This window comes from Chaetura pelagica, unplaced genomic scaffold, assembly GCF_000747805.2.
Source record: "Chaetura pelagica isolate M959 unplaced genomic scaffold, ChaPel_1.0 scaffold49, whole genome shotgun sequence".
Classification (NCBI taxonomy): domain Eukaryota; kingdom Metazoa; phylum Chordata; class Aves; order Apodiformes; family Apodidae; genus Chaetura; species Chaetura pelagica.
The window spans coordinates 245,955-267,766 of record NW_009970715.1 but is presented as its reverse complement, the minus strand read 5'-3'; the positions used below and the strand labels follow the sequence as shown (position 1 = coordinate 267,766).

Below are 21,812 nucleotides of genomic sequence, written 5' to 3'. Positions count from 1 at the left end.
GAGGGGCTTCCACAGGTACATCTAGTGGTAAACACTGGTGTTCATGAACAGAAAGGGAGCTGCAGAGATTAAGACGGCTCCTAGTCCTGCCTGCAAAACCACCTCCCTGACAAAACCTGTAGCTGGGCAAGTGTCCAGCAGCATCTCCACGCCTGGGCCAGGCTCAGGTCCTGCCAAAGGCTCATGTCCCACTCACCATGGCAATCTCAGGTGCCCAGGGCACACTCACAGCCCCGTGGGGACAGCCAGAGAGTGGCCAGGAGGGCAGGGAGCAAGGCTGGGGGTGCAGGGTTTGCAGAGAGCTGCCTGTCACATTGGTCTGCCAGCACTCTCACACTCTCTTCCAAGCATCCAAAGAGCTGTCGCCTTCCCCACGTGGCACGTTCTGCTGTCCCCAGCAAGGATTTAGCTGTACAATCCCTTTGCAACTCCCAGGAAGGCTGGCTTGGCCAGGGATTGTTGCCAAGACACCAGCCAGCTCACCCCTTGCACACCACGAACAGCTGCCCTGCAAAACAAATTGCAACAGACCCCAAGCAGCCATAGCACTGCTCATCCACAGCCAGTCCCTGCAGTCCCAGAGGGCTCTACCATCTGCTGCTATCCTTGGATTCCCAGACTGGTTTGGATTGGAAAGGACCTTCAATATCATCCAGTCCCAACCCCCCTGCATGAGCAGGGACACCTCCCACCAGACCAGGTTGCTCCAAGCACCATCCAACCTGCCCTTCAGCACTTCCAGGGATGGGGCAGTCACAGCTTCTCTGGGCAACTTGGGCCAGTGTCTCACCACCCTGTTTCTAATATCTCATCTAAATCTCCCCTCTTCCAGTTTAAAGCCACCCCCCCTCATCCCATCACTCCCTGACCTTCTAAAAAGTCCCTCCTCAGCTTTCCTGGAGCTCCTTCAGATACTGGAAGGTGCTATGAAAGTCTGCCTAGAGCCTTCTCCTCTCCAGGCTGAACAACCTCAACTCTCTCAAGAGAGAAAAGCATCAAAAAAAGATTGAAAAAGAACAAGAGTATGAGGAAAATCATTTCACTCTGTTGACCCTGAAGAAGGAAACTCCTGATAATGACCCTAAGGAAAATACCTCATGGCCAAGGGAAGGGTGTTCACTGAGCATATCTTAATATGCAGAAGAGTTGAATCATAGAATCACAGACTGGTTTGGGTCGGAAGAAACCTTCAAGATTATCCAGTTCCAACCCCCTGCATGGGCAGGGACACCTCCCACCAGACCAGGTTGTTCCAAGCCCCATCCAACCTGTCCTTGAACACTTCCAGGGATGGGGCAGCCACAGCTTCCATGGGAAGATACAAACTGTTAATGTCTTTAGACTTAAGCCCTAAGAACAGATAACAGAAGACAATGACTAATTAAGCCTACTGTGAACTCACCTCATTAATATACTAAAATATCCTCCCTCAGGCTGGAAGGCCCCCCCTACTCACAAAAGCCCCCACCCTCTGAGTATGCCTAGTGTAAAGTAGGAGCACTAAGAGTTTAAGTGGAAGCAAAGAACTAGTTAACCCACTATGTAGACAAATGACATCAGTATAGTTAAGAGATAAGGTAATTTTGCATTTTCTTGTGTATAAAACCCCCTATGTTACAGGTGCTGGCTTTGTGGATTTACCACCCAGCACCCCTTTTTGTGCAGAACTGGAACAAGGAAACACCTCAGCCCTGTGTGTGGGATGGATTATTGCACTGGGCACACTGACCCTGTTTTGGGACAACAGTTTGCTGAAGGAAAATAAGGGGAAAGGGAAAACCCTCACAAGGAGAGGTTCAGCTGGATAATAAATCACTTGTTGTCCTGCTTGTGTTTCCAGTCCTCCAACATCACAACAGTGAAGCATCAAAGCACCTCAACACGTGCAAAATGAACCTCTTCTGCAATTCTCCAGTGGCATCTTTGCTCTGCATCAGCATTTAGCCTGAAAAATAGCCTGGGCACCACTCAAATTGCAAGTGTCACCCCACTGATTTCAGATAGAGAGGGATCAATATGCTTCAAGGTATCAAGGGAAGGGGAAAGTAAATTATTGATCCAGTTCTCTAAACATCTTAAAACGGATTAAGAAAATCCTTGATAAAATCTATGCCTTTGGGTTGTTTGTTGTTTGGCTTTTTTTTCCCTGCTTGTTCACTTTAAAAATGTCCAACATGTACTTCCTGATTTTTTTCAAAGAATTTAGGTCTCAGTCACACACAGCAAGTCCTGGGGTCCTTTCTGGAAGTGGGAGAGCTTTGAACACAAAGCAGTTTTCCACTCCATGTTTACTGCATATTTCAGATTTAATAAGGGTGCTTACAAGTCCCCTCTTCATTCACTCAGTCCCACTCAAAATTGGTTTTAAGTGCAATCAGAAATGTCACTAATCACCTTTAATTTTCTGAAACCTGCAGGATCTCAACCTGCCTGCTTTGTTCAGCAGTTCAGGGGACTAGTAGACAAGAGACTAGATTTCAAGTGAGAGAAAAGAAGGCAAAAGTAGAGAAGAAGCCTTATCATCCACTCTGCTTGACAAAAAGGCACAAACACCCCTCCCAGTCTAGGGAGAAGACCCTTGTGAAGACCTCTAGGACAGAGAGGCTCCTAGATAATGAAGACCTGAGCACAGCAGGTCTCTTGGACATGTGCAGAGTGTTTAAAGGTGAATGAGGGTCTGTACCTGACTCCATTAGCTGCAGACAGTCCTGTGCTGGGACCCACAGCTTGAGGCAAAGCCCAGGTGCTCTGTGCATTGAGTCTGGGTGTTGACCTTGCTCCAGACAAAGTTGGTTTGTTATAGGGCACGAAGCCGACGCTGGAAGAACTTACTGACGCTGTCCTCCCGGAAACCTGATGAGTAGTGGAAGAGTTGGGGAAGTTTATCATGGAATGTCGGTAGCGTGTGGTGATAGGACCAGTCCCACTGTTCAACCAGCACTGCTGGCAGGAACAAGCCACCCCTGTGTGAAGGGATGCCAGGGAGGTTATCACTGGGTACGGGGTGTCCAAACGCCTCTGGACGCTGCGGCGGAACTTCGTGGTCTTGTTGATCTGGACTTGAGCAGCAAAGTCAACTTCATAGTTGTAGCCCAAGGGTCCAAGATCTACTTGCTGGTGACTCGTGGCATGGGCTTGCTCCAGAAACACACAGACCTTCATCTCATAAGGGGACCAACCCCTTTCATCATTCTGCCACTCCCAGACAATGCCATGCCCAGCAGCCGAGTCCCCGGGGAAGAGGTGCCTGCGAACAGCCCGCATGGTTCCTGTGCAGGGAGAGGGGGGAAATAAAATCATTTGGTGAGCAGAAAAGTGAGGAGGAACTGGTGTCAGGGACTCATTTCTGCTGTGTCTCCATCAGGGTGGATTTCCCCTTCCTCAACAGAGGCACTAACATAGGTTCTCCTGCCAAGAGGCTGGGTTTGCTCGCGAAGCTGATGGAAACGCAACACCCCCAAGATCCCTGTCCCTCTGCCAGATCTGATTGCAGGCTGGCAACAGGTTCAAAAGCTGCTCGGAGGAAGGGTGGGAAAAGGAGGGAAGGGGAGAGGATGCAGATATAGACACACCCGAGCACAAAGGCACAGCAATCACATATGCCCCCGTGACGTTACAAAGTAGATAAAAAAGAAAATAGAAATCAGGCCGAAGCACAAATCTGGCTAAAAAAACCCTCAACTCCCACAGCCTTGACAACAGGGTAACTATAGAGACATGACACTATGGAGAAGTGATTTGCAGGAGTGCTGGAGTTAAGGGGCCCACTTTGCTAAGCAAGGGTCTGGGCAACTTTGCTCTTGGGGGAGTGGGTGAAGTCCCACAAGGACTTTGGAGAGGGCAGAGATAGGACCAGCTTCTCCAGGTCCTGACTGCTGGGAAACAGGGCAAGGCTAGAGAGGAGATGATAATGAAGTAATTTGGAAACTGGAGGGAGAAGCTGTTCAGAGAAAGGAAGAGAAATTAAAGTGGACACACTGCTCTTGCAAGGCCACTCAACAGCAGGAGCTCCAAATCCCCAGGCTCTCCAGGGTGGCTTCACTCCTGGTTACTTTAGCTGTGTATTCAAAAAAAGAAAAAGCCCAATGAGAGCAAGGGAAAGCCACCCAACAGGACAGGAGCTCTGCAACCTCTGTAAAAACAGGTTCCTGCAGCAGGGTCAAAACTGCTGCTGGGAAGATCCTCAGCAGCACTTTGCATGGAGAAATAGGAGCAGGAAGTGCTGCAGGGTGAGCTAGTCTGGGGATGCCAGTGGGCAGGGGCCAACAGGGGAGCAGCAAATTGTTCTAACACAGAGGGAGTTCAGAGAAGAACAGCACCAAGAGGGAAAAAATAAAATTAAGCCTCCTAAGAGGTCATGAGAGTTGTGACCCTGAGCTCCAGGACCACAGATAAAAACACTGTTCATACCTAAAGCCTACGGGTAGGTGCCTCAGGATGTTGCTGGTGGCTCTGTTTTGGACATGCAGTCCAAGGAAGCTTTCTGCCCAACAAGAACATCCCAAGGAAGAGGGAAGAGCCCATGTGGGACCATACATTGCCCAAACCCAACTGCTACCCATGTTCAGGCTCTGGCTTGAGTGTCTCTGCCTGACACTGCTGTCCTCTCCACTCCATAGTATTGGGATATTATGGAAAGTACTGGGACTTGACTCCAACTGTAAGGGCACTAACTCTTTCCTCACTGCTGCAAGTTCTTCTCAAAGGCAGAACATGCCTGACTAAGAAGAGCAGGACTTATGTTTCTGTTGGGGAACTGAAGGCCCTGGGGACTGAAATGGCTTTGCTTCAGCCCAGGCAGGGGCTGGGCAGCCAGGAAAGGTCCAGCAGTCACTCCTAACTTTTGCTTCAGCAGCCAGAGCAGCACCAAGCATCCTGTGGGACTCTCCAGTGATACCATCCAACAGGTAACATCTCATTAGCACACCTAAAAAGCTTCAGCAGGCAGTGAAACACAACCTCACCCATAAGAGCTGGGGCTGAACCCCAGCAGTTCAACCACAAAGCCCAGGGATTCCTGTGGGACAAGACTTTCCCCTGGTAGAAGTCAAGGCAGAAGGTATCAGCAGAACCAACCCGACCTTCCCGAGTCAGGAATCAATATCTTGTGTGGGAAAGCAGATGAAACAGCCAAGAGCAAACTCCAGCAATGGCTGCTCCTATCCAGCAAGGAGGTTCTGCCAAATTGGAGAAGCATGTAACTTCTGGCCTCAACAGGTGGACAACAACAGGGATGAACCCCTGAGCAGAAGGAGGGCTGGGGATGAGACTGGGCTGGAAGTGAGATGGTGAGAAATGCACTGCTACGTTTAGAGAGGAGTGCAGGGAACCTGTTCCCAGGAGAAAGAGAACTACCATGGTTAAAACAAGGTGTCAGAAAGCATCACAGGACACATCTCAGAGGAGATCAGCAAGGCTGCCCCTGCTTTGTTGGCAAGTGAGCAGCTAAAAGCAGCATAGAGAGGCCTTGAGGAGTTTGCAAGCAACTTGTATTTTTAACATCTTGAAACAGCAGCAGGCAGAAGAGCTTTTAGGAGCCAGTCACAAGGCCACGCATTTGGAAAACAACCCCTAGGCTGGCAGGGAAACTGGCATTCCTCTCCAGGGTGGGCAAACAGCTGTGGTGAGAGGACAACTCCTGCTGCTCTCCTGCATTGACTCACAGCTAATCTGCCTCGACCAGCAGCTGAAGCCCAGGGCTAATCCTGCCCACCAGATCCCCCTGCACAGCTGCTGTTCCCTGGTGGTGGGGACACTGGTCCCGTTAACACTGGCTTCCTGTTATTCTGCCTGGCTTCCTTTGAAGAGCCTATTTGTCTGTCTACCAGCTAAAGAGCAGAATACAACAGCCTACTTTTTTTGCTCTGTTTCAAGATTTATTTTTTTCATGGAGATGTTTCCTGCAGAGATTCTCTCTCTCTCTCTCCAGCACATAACAAAGGTCAGCTGGCTGCTGCCTTAGTAGGGTTCAGGTTTAAGGCAGAGCCCTGCAGAGAGAAAAAGATTTGCTTAGAACTGGGCCACTGAATGGGGATATGAGAATGTTTGGAATAGTCACATGGCAGAGCACACAGGTATCTGTGGAAGGAGACTCACAGACCTGGCCATTTGATCAGCATCCCTCCAAACTGGTGGGGAATGCTGCAGGGGAGCCAGGAAGTGGAATCGGCCTTTTTGTCAACCACAGATCTCATCCAAGGAAAGATGAGATCACATCAGGCAACAACAATTCTAAAATTATATTGGGCTGTCCCTTAGAGATGACAGACTCCAAACCACTCTGTGATGGACAATACTTGCTAGGTGTTTCATGAAGGTCTAAAGAGATACAAGACCTTTGTAGAGGGATAAGTCCACAGGAGAGGGATGTCCCTGCTGTGCAGAAGCCATCAGCACCATTTACTAAGAAGCCAAGGAGTGTGACAGGAGAGCAGAGATGTGACACACAAAGACACTCTGCTCACCCTCACCAAACTGGGACATTTCCTGACATGGGACAGCCCAGGACTGCTACTCAAGTGTTGGGTACTGGCTGAAAGGACAAGAGGCTGGAAGGTTCCTTCTCAAGTTTGACATGAAGAAAACAAGAAAGAAGCAGCCACTGGAGCCACCTCTGGTGGTCCACGCTGTATTGCTTGAAGCCAAGCCTCAGGAGGGCTTCGAAGTGCTCAAACAGCCCATGATGAGCAGATCTGCCAAGGCATCCAGCTAAGAAAGCTCCTCACCCAGGATGCCACTAGAGAAACTAATCCTGAGGTCAACAAGTCAGAATAAAAACACAGATGCAGCTGTGACGACCACTTGGCTTTGCTACAACCACTTCCCTTTCCTGTAGAAACTGCCTGATAGTGCAGCTAATTCAAGATATTGCTCACTTGTTGCTTCAACTGGCAAGAAACCAGCACGCTGCCCATCTCTAAAGCATGGGGTCATGCTTGACTGCATCCTGGGGTGATGGGAAAAATGTTAGCAAGGGGGAAACTGATGCACAAAGAATGTTCCAAAGCAGCCATTCATTCAGGGTGTGTAATTTGGGATCTCCCTGGATTTTCCAGAGATGAGGAGCATGCATTCCACCCCTGCTCCCTTCCTAAGCTACAGCTGCTCAGCACATCTGGAGTAAAAGAGGGTAGGAGTTGTCTCAGTAGATTCTGAGCTGCTAGCCTCAGTGACCCGAAGAGAGACGAGATGGGAAATCAAAATCAGGTCTCAATCCTGCTATTAAGCCCAGCCTACCTCTTCCTCCCTGGGAGGAAGCAAGCCAGCCTGGCAGAGCACAAGTGTGGGGAAGGTGGTGCTGCAGCACCACGGCGGCGTGCGGGGGCTGCAGGCTCCGGCGAAGCAGCTTGCACAGGGCAGTGTGCCAAGGGAAAGCAGCTGGCACTCCAGCTCCATAGGGAACAAGGGAGGCAAACGGGCCTTTTTATGTGAGTGGTCTTGAATGGATGTGGGTGGGGGCAGGAAGAAAGTCTGCAGCTCCTCTGAGGGCATTGGCTCATGAGATCTGAGCCCCACAGGTCCTGTCAGGAGGCTCCTTAGGAGATCAACCTGGCAGGTCCACACCAGCCAACCCAGAATTCCTCATATGCCAACAGCTGAGCAGCAGACAGCACCAGGAGAGAAGATATGGGTCTGTTTAGCTTAGAGAAAAGGAGGCTGAGGAGGGAACTCATCAATGTTTATAAATATCTACAGGGGGCATCAGGAGGATGTGGCCAGACTCTTCTCAGTGGTGCCAAGTGACAGAACAAGGGACAATGGGCACAAACTGGAGCACAGAAATATAAGAAAAAAACTTCTTTACTCTGAGGGTAACAGAGCCCTGGGACAGGCTGCCCAGGGAGGTTGTGGAGTCTCCATCCCTGGAGACATTCCAAACCCACCTAGACATGTTCCTGTGGGATCTGCTCTAGGGGATCCTGCTCTGGCAGGGGGGTTGGACTATGTGATCTCCAGAGGTCCCTTCCAACCCTGACCATCCTATGATTCTGTAACAGACCATCCATCAAAGACCTGCCCAGCAGAGCTTTGTAGGGCTCTCCTGTGCAGCACAAGGTCCCTCTTATCCCCAAGCACCTCATCAAAAGCCCAGTACGGGCAGGGAAGCTCCCTTACCTGTGTCCTGCCGGAACTGCGTCCAGGTTTGGATGTCGATGACGTAGGGGGCCAAGACAGGATCTGCATGTCCTAAAGGGATGCTGCTGACAGGCCTCGATCCTGAAGGCCTGCCCTTCTGCTGAGAGGCCTGAAAAACCTGCTCAATGTAGCTGCAGACGTTCCCTCGGTAGGGCCTCCACTTGCCAAATTCATCCTGCCATTCCCACACCGCCACCGCTGTGGAGTTGCTGCTGTGCCCTGGGGCTGAGCTGGGTCCGGATGGTCCAGCTGAGCTGCTTCCTGCTCCCTGAGCTGCTGCCATGTTCCTCTCTCCCTGAGGTTTGGGCACGCCAGGACTGGAAGTGGCAGCTGCACTTGGCCTTACACCATCTTCTTCTGCAGGACCTGCAGCAAGAAACAGAGCGCACGGAGCTGAGGATGATGCCCCAAATCCACCCTGCCCTGCATCTGAACCACACGGGCTGGTTAAGAGAGGGAAACAAGCTCAGCCTTTCACAGATGATGCTCACAATGCATTTAGATCACAGAGAAGTGGATTGGCCTCAAAACCCTCTGGTCAGGGGCAAATGAGGTGCCACTGCCCACTCCTGGCAATGTTAGCAACTTTTCTTGCTAATTTAGAGCAAAAAGTCTTTAGAGAATCTCAGCTTCTTATGATTTGCAGTCCCAGACATGACCAGTCACTGCAGACAAAACCACTCTAGAGCTGCTGTTGTTTTGCACTGGGCACATTCATAAGCCCTGACCAAAGCTCAGATGCTCAGGAGTGTGCCAAGGCTTGAAACAAGGAACCATCTGCATCAAGAAAGCCTGGAGCCAGAGCCTCAAACCATTAAAAGATTATTTGGGAGAGAACAGGGTAGGAGCCTCAAGACATCCAGATAAAGACACAAAGGGCAGTGAGTAAATCCTAATGACACACAGAGAAGGGACAGGGAGCAGAGACAAAACATCATCATCACTCCCCCCCATCACAGCCCCCAAGGGATGTAAAAAAGCAGGCCCAAAGCCATCACGTGGTCACCAAGCTGTCCAAGAGACACCAAAGGTCTGATATTTGACATTCCTTGTCTGCTGTGTCATTGCAAGGACTGATGCCCAGGCCATCTGGACACATGTCTCAATGCCCAAATGCCAGACAGACCACTGGAGATCTCACCTCATGAGCAGGTGGGTATGACTGCAAATGAGCAAAACTCATTTTGTTTTAAAATAAATTCACCTTCCCCCTCCTAAGGTCTCACATTATCCATCACTTGCTTAACTACCAGCAGAGAGCTACGAGCTTCTTGCTCATCTAATGGAAAAGTTCAGGTCTCCCAAGAGGCAGAGCAGCAGTGGGTGGCTCCCACTGGAAGATGCCATCTGCATGGAGAATGACATCCCTGCTGCTGGATAGGGGAAGATCCCACGCTCCATGGAGCATCCCATCCATCATGCTGGTGTGGTTTGCTGGCTTAAAAAAGAAATGGGAAGAGAGCGAGCGAAGAACAGACACACCCACACGTCTGCATTTTTTAAGAGGAAAGCAACACCTTCTCCAGGAACTCAGTGTAAATGAGCTCATGAGCTCCTCTGAGATTTTTTACAGAACACCCCCAGATTGCCTGGTGTTGGTGACAAACTGCTCCAGATCACCAACAGAAGACCCTGATCTCTGCAACTGATCTTGAGATGTAATGCACCCTCCTCTAATGCATCAAGGGCAGTTAAATTTTACTGCTCAAACCAGCAAATCCAAACTTGAGGTACTAAACCAAACACCTGCCTCTGTCAGTTCATTTTATGACAGGTTTCACATCAACTCACTTCCTTCTCATGGACCACCAGCATGTCCACCAGTGAGTCAAATCCCCCATGAAGCCATGCACCTGCAGCAGGTTCTCTGAGCTCCAAACAGAGAGCAAACACCTTTCCCCCCCAAAAAAATTGTTGTTACCAAACATTCATCTGCACATCCTACTGCCCCAAGCAGAGCAGGAGAGCAAAGGGAGGCTGCCACTGATTTCTTTTCCTTCCTTTTTGAAACACAGCAGCAGGAAATGGAAAAAAGAAGGTGTCCCAGCAGAAGAGCACCCAATGCCACCTCTGTCATGTACCACTTTCCTCTCTCTGTGACACTGCCCTGGTGACAAAAGTCTCCTGCTCACCTCCTTGGATGGCAGTGAGGGTTGAACCCTGGACCACAGGTAAGTAAAGTTGCCCAGACCAGCTGCATGTGAGCAACATATGCTCCGACAGTTGCTCCTCCATCAAAATGGGAAAATATTTCCTGCCTGCACTGGGACTGCAGGTCCAGAGGAAAAGCAAGGGGTGTATTTCAGCCTCCTGCCAGTTCTCCCTGCTGGAGCCAGCAGCTGTTTGCATGGATTGGGAAGTGAGGAATGCGGGAGAGCTTCAGGAAGCCAAAATGACACCAGTCCCTGAATGAAGGCAAACAAGAGAAAGGAAAGTCCTGAATTTGCAGTTCCTTTCCCCTCTCCACCATTTCAGCAGCACACAAATATTAAAAGCTGAGAAACTCTGTGCAAGAGCTGCTTGTAGAGTTCTCAGTCCACCCCCTGGAGTTGCTGGGTGTGTTGCACTGAGGCAAAAAGGATTTGGGGCAGGATGAGCTGTATGGAGAGGGCTGGCTGTGGCTCAGGGGGTCACTGCACATCCCACTTCACCAGCACCAAGTTTGGGGTGTGAGCAGCAGCTCTTCAGCTGCACCAGCTCCTGGCTCTGTCCTGGTCAGACTTACAGCCCAGAGAGAGCAGCTACACATCTTTGCTAAAATCCCACTTCACCTTGAGCTTGAAAAGTGCCTTGAAAAGCTAAAAGTCACGCCAAGCCCTAAAAGCTGTGTTTATTCAGTCCTAACTCCAGTTAGAAATCCTGTGGGCACCTTGCCCCAAAGGAAAACAAAATCTAACTACTTGAAGTGCAAACTCTATCCAACTGCCCTCCTCTTAGGAGGTAACTCAGGCTCAGATCTTGAATTGGGATTTGTTTGTCTGGATCTTCACACCCCAGCACAACCTCTGAAGCGTTTGCCCACATGCCTTTAATTAGAGACTTGGACAGGAAAAGAACTGGGTGTATTTCACAGTTGTGCTTCCTAACAGATTCACTCCCTGCTCCTCGAGCTCCAGTAAATGGTGGTGAGAAAGCTGGGGAGGGGCAGATGGGAATTTAAGCATTTGAAAGACATGTTTATTTCTCAAACCTGTTCTACTTCCAGAAAGCAGAGTTTTCTTTCGCTTAAAATGCAGGATCTTAAAATTCATGGGTCTGAGATTAGTTCTAAAAATGCCAAATCCCTTTGTAAGTTTCTGAACTGAAATTGCCAGCATGGATAAAGGTTTAAATGGTATGCTAGCTTGTATCTGGAAAGGAAAAAGGCCAAGAAGCCCTTGAGCTGGCCTGCATGAAAATAAATAAATAAATAAACTCCCACCAGATTGGTAAAAGGGAGATTTTTCAGCAGGTGGCTCAGAAAAGAGGGTGCCCAGGAGGGATTTTTGAAGCACCACTAACACTGCACGAGAGATGGGACTGGAAGTGCTGCAAAGAGCCCACGGGAAAAGATGAGAGAGGGATTAGAAGAGCACACAAAGCACAGGGAGGCAGCAGGGCTGTGCTGAGCCCACAACCCTGGGCAGTGTCACAGGTGCCCTGTGCCATCCTGACCCCAAACCACCCCACCAGGGCCCTCCCCACCAGCTGACCTGCACTTCTGACCAGGAGATAACTCACATCTAAGCATGTTTTTCACTACAAGAGCACCCAGCACTGATGAGCATGCAGCTGGCAGCAACCCTGGGCTAAGAACAGAGCAAGGAGAGTGAATTAATACATCCAGCCAAGCAGATCCATCTGCCCTTGACACAACCCTGCCTTCTTCCAGCCACTACTTATGGTCACAGAGCAAGGTGGCTGGGTTGACAGCCAAAACAACAGGAAAAATAAAACTCCAGTGCTCCAAACCTGAACTCCTCAAAACAAGCTTCAAGAGAGTACCCTTTGGAGGAGAAAATACAGATGGCAACTGAGGCAGAACAAAGCATTTGCCTGGGCAGGGGGTTTATTCCAGGCATGAACGAAGAGGAAAGCTGAGGCAGGGAGGAGAGAGCAGATCCACCTGGATACAGGATGCCACCGAACCCAACTCTCTCCAGAGCCCTTCTGGGCACCGAAGAAGACCACTGACTTGTGGGAAAACCATTTACAGGTGGGAGTGCAACCCTGGCAAGACCTGGCGGGTTCCCTCAGCTCCCGGAAAGCCCCGAGCAGCACCGGGTGGGACGTTCCTGCTTTCAGCCGGACTGCCCGGGAGGGCAAAGGCGAGTCCTCCGAAGGAGCTGGTGCCTCAGGGCCGGCCCGGCCCCCCGATGCTGAGTTCCAGACATTGGCAGGGGAGGTGAGATCCCAGAGATGGTTCCACCAAAGAGCAGGACGTGCAGGATCATGGGCAGCATTCCCAGCCCTGCCAGCGTTTTCCTTGGAGCATTCCTATGCATTCCTCCAGGATGTGGGAGGGAGGCTTGGGGGTGAGGGACACCAGCCCCTCTGGAGCCTTCTCAGTGTCCCCATCACCATCCCTGGATTGGGTTTGGTTTGCTTTTGACTCGTCGTCCTCTAGGGAGATCACCCAGGCTTTGGGGTCAGCTGGGGCTTGGGTAGGGCTGGATGAGCTGGTACCTGGGAAAAGCCTGGCAGCAGCACATCTCTAGGTTTCCTTGTTTGGGGGGTGAGATCTTCCAGCCCTGTTTTGCTTTTCCAAGCACAGCAAGAGCTGTTGGTGACACCAGCCTACCCTGGGAAGGAGGAGAAGGGCTGGAGCAGCGTAGGTACGAGTTGCATCCCTGCTGGGCTGGGACTCGAGGCACCTCCTGACCTTCTCCTTCCCTTGGCAGGGCTGGAGTACAGTGAAGTGCTGCCCGACTCCTTCCCCTCAGCCCCAGCAGAGACCCTCCCTCACTTCCTGCTGGAGCCACAGGATGCCTACATCGTGAAGAACAAGCCCGTGGAGCTCGTCTGCCGCGCAGCCCCCGCCGGAGCTGCCTACGGGCTGTGGTTTCCCCCGCCAGCGGGGTCTCCTCCTGACACCCCTTCTGCGATATTTCGGGTCCGGGAGATAGAAGTTGCCCCTTTGTGGAGGAACACCAGGCGTACACACACCCCCCGGTGTCACTGCCTCTGTCCCCGAGGCTCAGCAGAGCCCATGACATCAGCATCTCATTAGAGATGCAGCCCCTAACGAAGCTTAACGACTGCACGTGTCCGTGGGGGCTGCTATTTGGAAGTGGCTCCGAGGGGGCTGGAACCCCCCCAGACCAAGATTCAACTGAGGACTGACCAGTTGCTCAACTCCTCGAGGAGAGTTGTTCTTGGTTTCATTTACACTCATGCAAATCAGCAACAAACCCCCTGGGATTCCTGCCCTGCCCCTTGTTTGAGCACAGGGTGAGTGAGGACTGTGAAACACTGTGTGTGCCACAGATACCTCCAGCAGCACAGCCCTGCTTCCTGCCAGCTGCTTGCTTCACCCTGGTCAGACCCCTTGTGTGTGTATTTAAAGATGAAATGATGCAGTTAAACATGAACCCTAGAGCACCTCGAGGGGAGGCAAATTCCTTCTTAACACTGGGTTAGAGGTAGGTCAGACCCCACCCAGGGTTTTTTCCCCTTGCTGGGTGCTCAGCAGCTACAGAACAAACCATCACCAAGGCATTTCAGAAGCAGGAAACATTCACCAGTCCTTATAAAACCATTTTCATCTTCCCTGGACTTTACACCCTCCAGAAATGATTCACCCATAATCTGCTGTGATACACCTGCTCCAGAAGGGCTTCTAAAAACCAAAGTACATTATTCTTAGACTCCATAATGAAAGAAAAAATAATAATAATACCCTGTAGAACCAGGTTACACTGTAGGCAGGGAGGGATATTTTAAAACTCTGCTTCCTGGGTTAAATTCAGGAGACTCACCTTTCCTGGGCTTATAGAGGGTTGATTTTCTGCTTCCAGAAAATGTACAGGGCTGAGCATGTAACCATTGCAGCTGCAACAAAACTCCCCCAGAGCTCAGTGTCCCTGCAGCTCAGCCATGTATGCAAATGCCCATGGATTTCTCTTCCAGGATGGATGAGGTTGTCACGTATTTGAATTCAAAATACTCACCAAGTACTAATAATTGCCAAAGGTGATTGATAGCCTGCTTGTAATGTGTCTGTTCAAGCAATAAACTTCACATTTACAACTCAGGTGCTTGGAATTCCTGTCTCCTGCAGCTGGAATAAGGAACTGAAGAGCAATGTGAAGATTTTTTTTCCCTTTCTACCCAAGCCTGAAGAAGAGATGGGCAGGCTTCATAAAGCCCTGCTGGGAGCAGATTCTGATCTGTGTGGTTGCAGAGTTTGAAGGGCATTAAATACCCCCTGATCCTAACTAGGGGGAAAAAAAAATGTGGATGGGGAAAAAGAGATTGTATTGAGCCTGGCAGAGCTCCATGGCATGGCTGGAGGAGATGCTGTGGGTGAGGAGCAAGGAGTCCTGGCTGATGAGGGGAGCTGGGCAAGGGGTTTAGGTGATGCTCCAGGGTCTGAAGAGGGTTCTAGATCAGGGCTGAGGGGCTCCAGGGCTGCTTCCCTAGGAGAAAGGAAGGGCTGTGCCAGGATAAACCATCCAGGTGGTGGCTGAGCTGTGGGAAGAGCATAGAATTACATTGGCTGAGGTATTGGATTATTGTTATTGTTGCTATTATCATTATCCTTATTATTTGTTTTGGAGCATGGACTCCTGAGCAGACCTGGCAGGACATCTTGCACCAGGGTACACAGCAGGCTCTGCAAGGTAGAGCAGACACCTGAGGTGTCTCACCTCAGCACTACCAGCCCTTGGCTGCCCCTCGGCCACCCTTTCCTCAGCCTCTCCCTCCCCTCTCCAAGCCCCAGCTGCATGCCACGCTGGTCCCACAGCCTGGAATGAGTTACCAGAGCCAAGCAGACCCCTGAGGTTCCTCCCCTCAGCACTACCAGCCCTTGGCTGCCCCTCAGCCTCTCCCTCCCCTCTCCAAGCCCCAGCTGCATGCCACGCTGGTCCCACAGCCTGGAATGAGTTACCAGAGCCAAGGCACCATGTCCAGCAAGAATCCTGAGCCTGGGGAGCAGCTGAGCCGGCCAGACCCTGCTGCACAAACCCCTTGGGCTGCTCTGTGTGAGGGCGCTGCGAAGATGCTCCTGGAGCTGAAAAGGTGAAGCTCCAGGTGAGCCAAGGAGCTCTGGGCTCTCTGCTCATCTCTCCACACTCACCACCCTTCCCTCCGTAATCAGTGCTAATTACAGACACCCCTCTGCCTGCCCTGCCCTCCTCCCGCTTTGCTCGTGGCCTCGACCCCTGGGATAGACCCCCAGGTCATAGAATCATAGAATCATAGAATCATAGAATCATAGGGAGACTCCACAACCTCCCTGGGCAGCCTGTTCCAGTGCTCTGTCACTCTCACAGTATAAAATTTTTTTCGGATATTCACCTTGAACCTCCTGTGCTCCAATTTACACCCATTACACTTTGTCCTATCACTGATCATCACTGAGAAAAGCCTAACTCTGTCCCCCTGACACTCACCCCTTACATATTTGTAAACACTGATGAGGTCACCCCTCAGTCTCCTTTTCTCCAAGCTAAAGAGACCCAGCTCCCTCAGCCTTTCCTCATAAGGGAGATGTTCCACTCCCTTCAGCATCTTCGTAGCTCTGCGCTGGACTCTTCCCAGCAGTTCCCTGTCCTTCTTGAACTGAGGGGCCCAGAACTGGACATGATATTCCAGATGTGGCCTCACCAATGCAGAATAGAGGGGGAGGAGAACCTCTCTTGACCGACTAACCACCCCCTTTCTAATGCACCCCAGGATGCCATTGGCCTTCTTGGCCACAAGGGCCAAGGTCCCCGGGGCTGGAGCCACGGGGGCTCCGCTCTCCTCCCGAGCCCTTTCCGAGCTCCCTCAAGCCTTTCTCCCTGAAGATGCGTTGCCACCTAGTGCACACTCAGCTGTGTCCCAGCCGCTCCAGCCCTCCGGAGCTTTTCTGCATCAGCCTGGGCCAGATGGACCTTTAAAGGTCCCTTCCAACCCCAATCATTCTCTGATTTTCAGCTCCAGGCTTGGACACAACCATCTCCATCCTGCACGGGTTCCTACACAGCAATGTCTGTCTCCTCCCCCTGCCTGTCCCCACGCAGGTCACACTGCATCTCAGTCACTTCAGCTCAGTTTGAGTTCCCTGGGGCTTTATTTATCCAGGGAGACCTTAGAGCACCTCCTTGTACCTGAAGGGGCTGCAGGAAAGCTGGGGAGGGGCTTTTGAGAAGGGCAAGGAGGGATGGGAGGAGGGGGAATGGCTTTATACTGGAAGAGGGGGGATTCAGGTGAGACATGAGGAAGAAATTCTGGGCTGTGAGGGTGGGGAGACCCTGGCCCAGGTTGCCCAGGGAAGCTGTGGCTGCCCCATCCCTGGCAGTGTTGAAGGGCAAGTTGGATGGGGCTTGGAGCAACCTGGGCTGGGGGGAGGTGTCCCTGCCCATGCAGGGGGGTGGAACTGGATGATCTTGAAGGTCCCTCCCAGCCCCAACCAGTCTGGGATTCCATGATGCTATTTCAAGCCCTTAAGCTGTGGCTGCAGCAGCCCCTCCAGCACCAGCAGAGCTTCAGCAGAAGAGCTGCCTGCATTCCCCAGGGCTGGCAAAGGAGTCCCCACCAGCTGCTCATCCTGACCCACAGCTCATACACAAGAGGCTGTTTCCCCACGGGATCCCACTGCCAGGAGCCCAGGCTGGGCTGAGGCTGCACCCCAGGAGAGGGGACCCAGAAAAGGGAGTCACAGCCTTTGTGACCACCCGAGGGGGCTCAGTGCCCTGTTCTCCATCCCCTTTCCCCCCCCCCTAAGGACCACAGCTACTCTTCTGCAGCTCTGGATGCTACCAGAGCCAGTGGTCCAGGCCAGCTGACCTCTGCAGATCCTCCTGTCAGCACCACGTCCTTGGGCTGCTCTTTCTCACCTGGTTTCTGCAGCACCTGGTTGGTCAGGAAATGGATTACGGGGAGGAACAAAGGGTATTTTGTCTGGGGAGGGGGTGGGTGCTGCAGCTGCTCTTTCCGCAGCCCTGCCCTTCCTTTGGAGCTTCCCAGCTGCCAGAAAATACCTTAAAATTAGTGCTTGGGTCACCAAGTAGCACAGAGGTGTGGTGAGACCCCAGCTGCAGCAGGAGAGGGGAAATGAAATGGTCTCTCACCATTCTGATGCCTTTCCCTCCCTTTCCCTCCTCCTACAGCTGCTGGATGCTGGTTGGTTTGGGGTGTGAGAGCTTCTTGCCTTGGATTCCACCTTGTCAGGTCCCACCTGGGAGCCCCACAGCAGCAGGAGGAGCAGAGGGAGGCATGGAAGGAGGGCAGACTCCATCCCAGGTATCCTCGATGCCAGGTCTCCCTGAAGCACAGGTGGCAGTGGGAAGGAAACCAGTAAATACCTGGTGATGGAGCTCAGCAGTCAGCAGGGGAAACCTGGCCTGCATTTTAAGCTGGCTGCTGGTTTGCAGCAGCAACTGGTGTCGAGGAACAGCTCAGTTCTTCCCTCCTGCCAGTAAAAAGATGCCTTTTGTTTCAGCTTGTGGCTTTTTGAGATCACACCAGGCCCTTCTTCTAAATTGCCAACATCTTTCCTGGCAATGGGAAATGGCAATTTCCTGCCATAACAGGTACACACAAGTTTCTCTCTCCTCCCTGTAATTTCCCAGCTCATTGAGAAAGGAAGCTTATTTTTAATTTTATTTGTAACATTTTTCTTCTCCCCCTGCAGGTTTCTGAACCACTGGCTCCCCCCAGTTCCCACCCAGGGCTGAGATTGACTGGGAGCTGCTGGAGGTGCCCCCCACCCAAGGAAGCTGCTCATGGCACTGTCAGTGGACACAGGCATGACCTTACTCAGCCCTGACCCCCCCAGACCCACTCACCCACCAGCATCAATGATGTCCCTGAGGGACCAGGCAGCAGGACCATAGAGAAGGACAAAAAGAGCTTCTCTTTTTGTATTATTTTTTTTCTTCCTGGCGAAGAAAAGAACAGCCCTGTGGAATTTTATAATTAGCCTTTCTTATGTTGTGGCTGCTCCTTGAATAAGGCTGGCAGTGTTTGCTGCTCCTCAGAGCAGTGGAAGCCCAAAATCCTCAGACTGCCAAGCCAAAATTTTCTCACGTTCACAAATGATCTTCCACTTGTCCTGTGGACCAGCACATGCCCAGACCTCTCACTGTCCAGAACTCTGTCTGCTGCTGGATGTCTTTTTCTAAACTTGGTCTTTTCCAGCACTGGGCAACTTCATTGTCTGATATGAGTGGAAGAAGGAAGCTAAGCACCACGGGAAAAAAAAAAAAAAAAAAAAAAAAGGAGCCTGAGAAAAATCACAACCAGGATGGAGAACATCTCCAGGGCTTGGTGGCCTCAGCCCTCCTTGCACTGAGGGAGGGTGAGATTCCTGGTGTGGATGGGGATCAGTGCTGAGGTGGAGGGTGCCCAGCCCTAGGGCTCTGGCAGCTGCCCAGGACCACGGGGAGCTGGTTGAAGTTTGGGCAAAAACAGACTTAAAAAGACACCTTTGAAACTTGCAGTTTTCCAACTGGCTCGTTAGAACTTGGGGAAATAAATAAGAAAACAAATGCTTTGTTTGCTCCTGACTGAATCCCTACAAGAGAGTAAAGTCGAGGGGTAGCTGTGCAATTAGTTGTAGCCAGAACCTGCTTTGTACTGGGTTCAAACACAAAACCTGGAGCGTTTAAGGGCTTTTGAGGGTGTTTTAGGTCATTTGAGGGTCTGGGCTTTGTGGAGGAGCAAAAGGAACCGCTGCCCCTTCCTCCCTGTGAGCATCCTGTTGATGTGCTTTTTGAACACAAAGACAAGTCACACCGGGCTCCTAAAGTTGCTGGGGAGCTTAAGGATTCACAAAATGAGGAATATCAGGCTGTTTAGGGGTCCTTTTTTCCATTGCCTTCAAGGCTGCCAGGACCCAAGAGGCTGAGGTTGTGAGGCTGACAAGTGCAATGATGGTTTGAAGGCTAGAAGGGTTAAAAAGGCTTCAGTATTTCCTTTGAAAATAGGGATGCTCTGGTCAGGAGCTGAAGGAGACAACAGGAATGCAGCAGGTGAGGTTATGGAGATGGATGGGAGAGGTTTCCAGCCCTGGGACATGGGCATCCCCCACCACAGGGAGGTGGCAGGTCTCTCTAATGTCCTCAGCAGACATCAGTCCATCAGGCAGGAAAAACCTTGGGGGAAAAAAAAAAAGGACCTCTCAAGGCAACTCCTTGCCCAGGAGCAGGCAGGGAGGACCAAGGCTTGCAGGAGGAGTGGGGCCCCAGCAAGAAGTCCCCAGGCTTGGGACTGTCCCCTCCCTCTGCATCCTGCTGCTGGCTCAGGCAGCCAGAGAAATATTTCCAGCCAGGTGGTTCTTGCTGGCATCCTCTCTCCAGGTGGGCACTCAGACAGCCGAGGAGGGAGGTGGGAAGGAGCTTGAAAAGCCCAAATCCTCTGCAGCAGCTTCTCCCTTCCCCCGAGGCGTGACCCGGGCTCTGCCAGCACCCGAGTTTTTGGGCTGCGTCCCTTCCTGCCTCCCTGAAACCCGAGCCATTCCCTCCCTGCCATGGCTCCTTAGAGCTCTTCCCTCTCTTCCTCCTTCTCCTTCCTCTTCTTCTCCCTCCTCCCTGGCTCTCTCCTGGCCTCTCGGGATGAGCTGCCCCGGGATGGGGTGCAGGGCTGCTGCCCCGTGCTAGAACCTGGCCAGGAACAGCCACCAAAGGGGTGAAGAGATGAGTGGCTGGAGCTGTTTGGTTGATGGATGAGATCCTTTCCCTCTTCCTTCTTTATTCTTCTTTATTCCTCCTTACATTTTACCAAACAACATCTCACCTAGAGATTAAAACAAGACAATAAATCCTGCCTTATCCCCATCACCTCACTCCTGGGAATATTCATTTCAACACTTCTTTTTATGGTTATTTTGATTTTTTTCCCTCACTCACGAGCCAGCTCTTTGCTTCAAAAGGGAATATTTCTCTCTGGGATTCAATAGAACCACCTTTATACTGGAAAGAAAATACCAAACAGGTATGTGGATTTTATGATGTTCTTTTCTCTGTTTTTTTTGGACCAGTGTGGTAATTACAAATCATGATCTGCTGGGGTGGTGGTGACTGGAAGGCTGTGATTTCTCAGGAAGTTGCTTGAATAATGGAAAAGTGGAAGAAGTGATAGTTAGAGAGCAGGGGGGGTTGGTCCAGCTGTGGCCAAGGGACAAAAGGAGACTAAAGGGGGGACCAAAGGGGACTAAAGAAAGACCAAGGGGGATTAAAGGGAGACCAAAGGGGGACCAAAGAAGGACTGAAGTGGACTAAAAGGGACTAGAGGGGGACTGAAGGGGACTAAAGAGGGATGAAAGGGGATCAAAGCATGGCCAAAGAGGACAAAAGCCTGGCCAAAGAAGACCAAAGGGGACTAAAAGGGGATCAAAAGGGACCTGTGTGGTCTTATCTCCAGGTGGGAAGAGGGAGTTTTCACAGAAGGCAAAGAGCTGGCCAGGCACAGGGTGTCCCCTGGGGTGCACGTTATTTGGGGTGAAAACTGGGGTTTTCTGGAGCACGTTTCTGTGCCCCACGTTAGGGCCCTGCCCCAGCCCCATCAGTGACCAGGGCTTGTGCTGGGTGAGGCACCAGCACCAGGAATGCTGCCTCCTCCATGGGATGCATGGCTGGGGGGTGTTTTACAGGACACTTCATAGCTCCACAGACCTTGGGCTGAAGGCACTTTGGGAACCCCCCCCTCAACCCAGCAGCCCCTTCCACAAGGATGCTGCTCCCTGCTGCAGCCACAATGCTCATTATGTCTATTGTGATGGCTTTAAAGCAGCTTTTCATCCACAGGCATCCTCAGAGGGCCTCAAGAACCCACCCTGCTGCAAGGAAAGAGGGCTCAGTTTGCCACTGAACCCCAAGAGTTTGGATGAGGGTGGAGAAGCAGGTGGAAATGAGAAGGAAATGGTTTTTTTACCTGGTTTTGGGGTGGGCACAGCAGGGCAGCAGTTAATGCCTGTTGCTGCCCTGCCAGGGAGCAGGAACGTGCTGGCTCAGGCACAAAAGCTGCCAGGGATGACAATGTCCCCGAGGAGCAGGACATGGTGAGGGGGTTTGGCCAGGGCAGGGTGGTGGAGGGGGAATCTGTCAGCCCTGCCCCACCGGAGCACGGGGGAGGACAAAAGGAGACATTTTTTTTGCGGGAGGGATGAATGGAGTATTGAGAGGCTCCACCTCGGGGAGGAGATTGATCTTCAGCCCCAGCCACCAAGCCATCTGTCTGCTGGCGGGTCCCCTCCCGAGGCTGGGGCAGCAGGAGTGGGGTGGGGAGGGCAGGGAGGTGGAATGGGGCTGTATCCCACCCGTGGTGGCTCCATCCCTGCACCCCTTACTGGTGCGCACTGGTCTAGCGTTCTCTCTCACCAGGTTTAGGCTGGAGGTTTGGGAGCCCACCCAGCTTGTGGTCTTGAGGGTCCTTGGCTGGGTGGGCACTGCACATGGTCCCACCTGGGAGCTCTTCCCACCCTGTGCCTCCAAGCCTGGAAAAGCAGGAGCAGCAAAAGGCTGGAGGAGCGTTTTCCATGGTGGGGGGGG

General features: G+C 51.8%; 2 protein-coding genes across 2 annotated transcripts in view; one reads left to right on the top strand and one right to left on the bottom strand.

Moving 5' to 3' along the window:
• Positions 1 to 8,419, bottom strand: part of DTX2 (deltex 2, E3 ubiquitin ligase) — a 30,501-nt gene extending 22,082 nt beyond the window's left edge. The window contains exons 1-2 of the mRNA XM_010006026.1: positions 8,116 to 8,419; positions 2,684 to 3,269 (exon numbers count right to left, since the gene is read on the bottom strand). Of these exons, the coding sequence (XP_010004328.1) occupies positions 2,684 to 3,269; positions 8,116 to 8,419 (890 nt within the window). The remainder of the gene's footprint in view (positions 1 to 2,683; positions 3,270 to 8,115) is intronic.
• Positions 8,420 to 9,949: 1,530 nt separating this feature from the next.
• SSC4D (scavenger receptor cysteine rich family, 4 domains) overlaps positions 9,950 to 21,812 on the top strand; it is a 29,786-nt gene continuing 17,923 nt past the window's right edge. Inside the window, exons 1-2 of the mRNA XM_010006044.1 lie at positions 9,950 to 9,959; positions 13,017 to 13,271. Of these exons, the coding sequence (XP_010004346.1) occupies positions 9,950 to 9,959; positions 13,017 to 13,271 (265 nt within the window). The remainder of the gene's footprint in view (positions 9,960 to 13,016; positions 13,272 to 21,812) is intronic.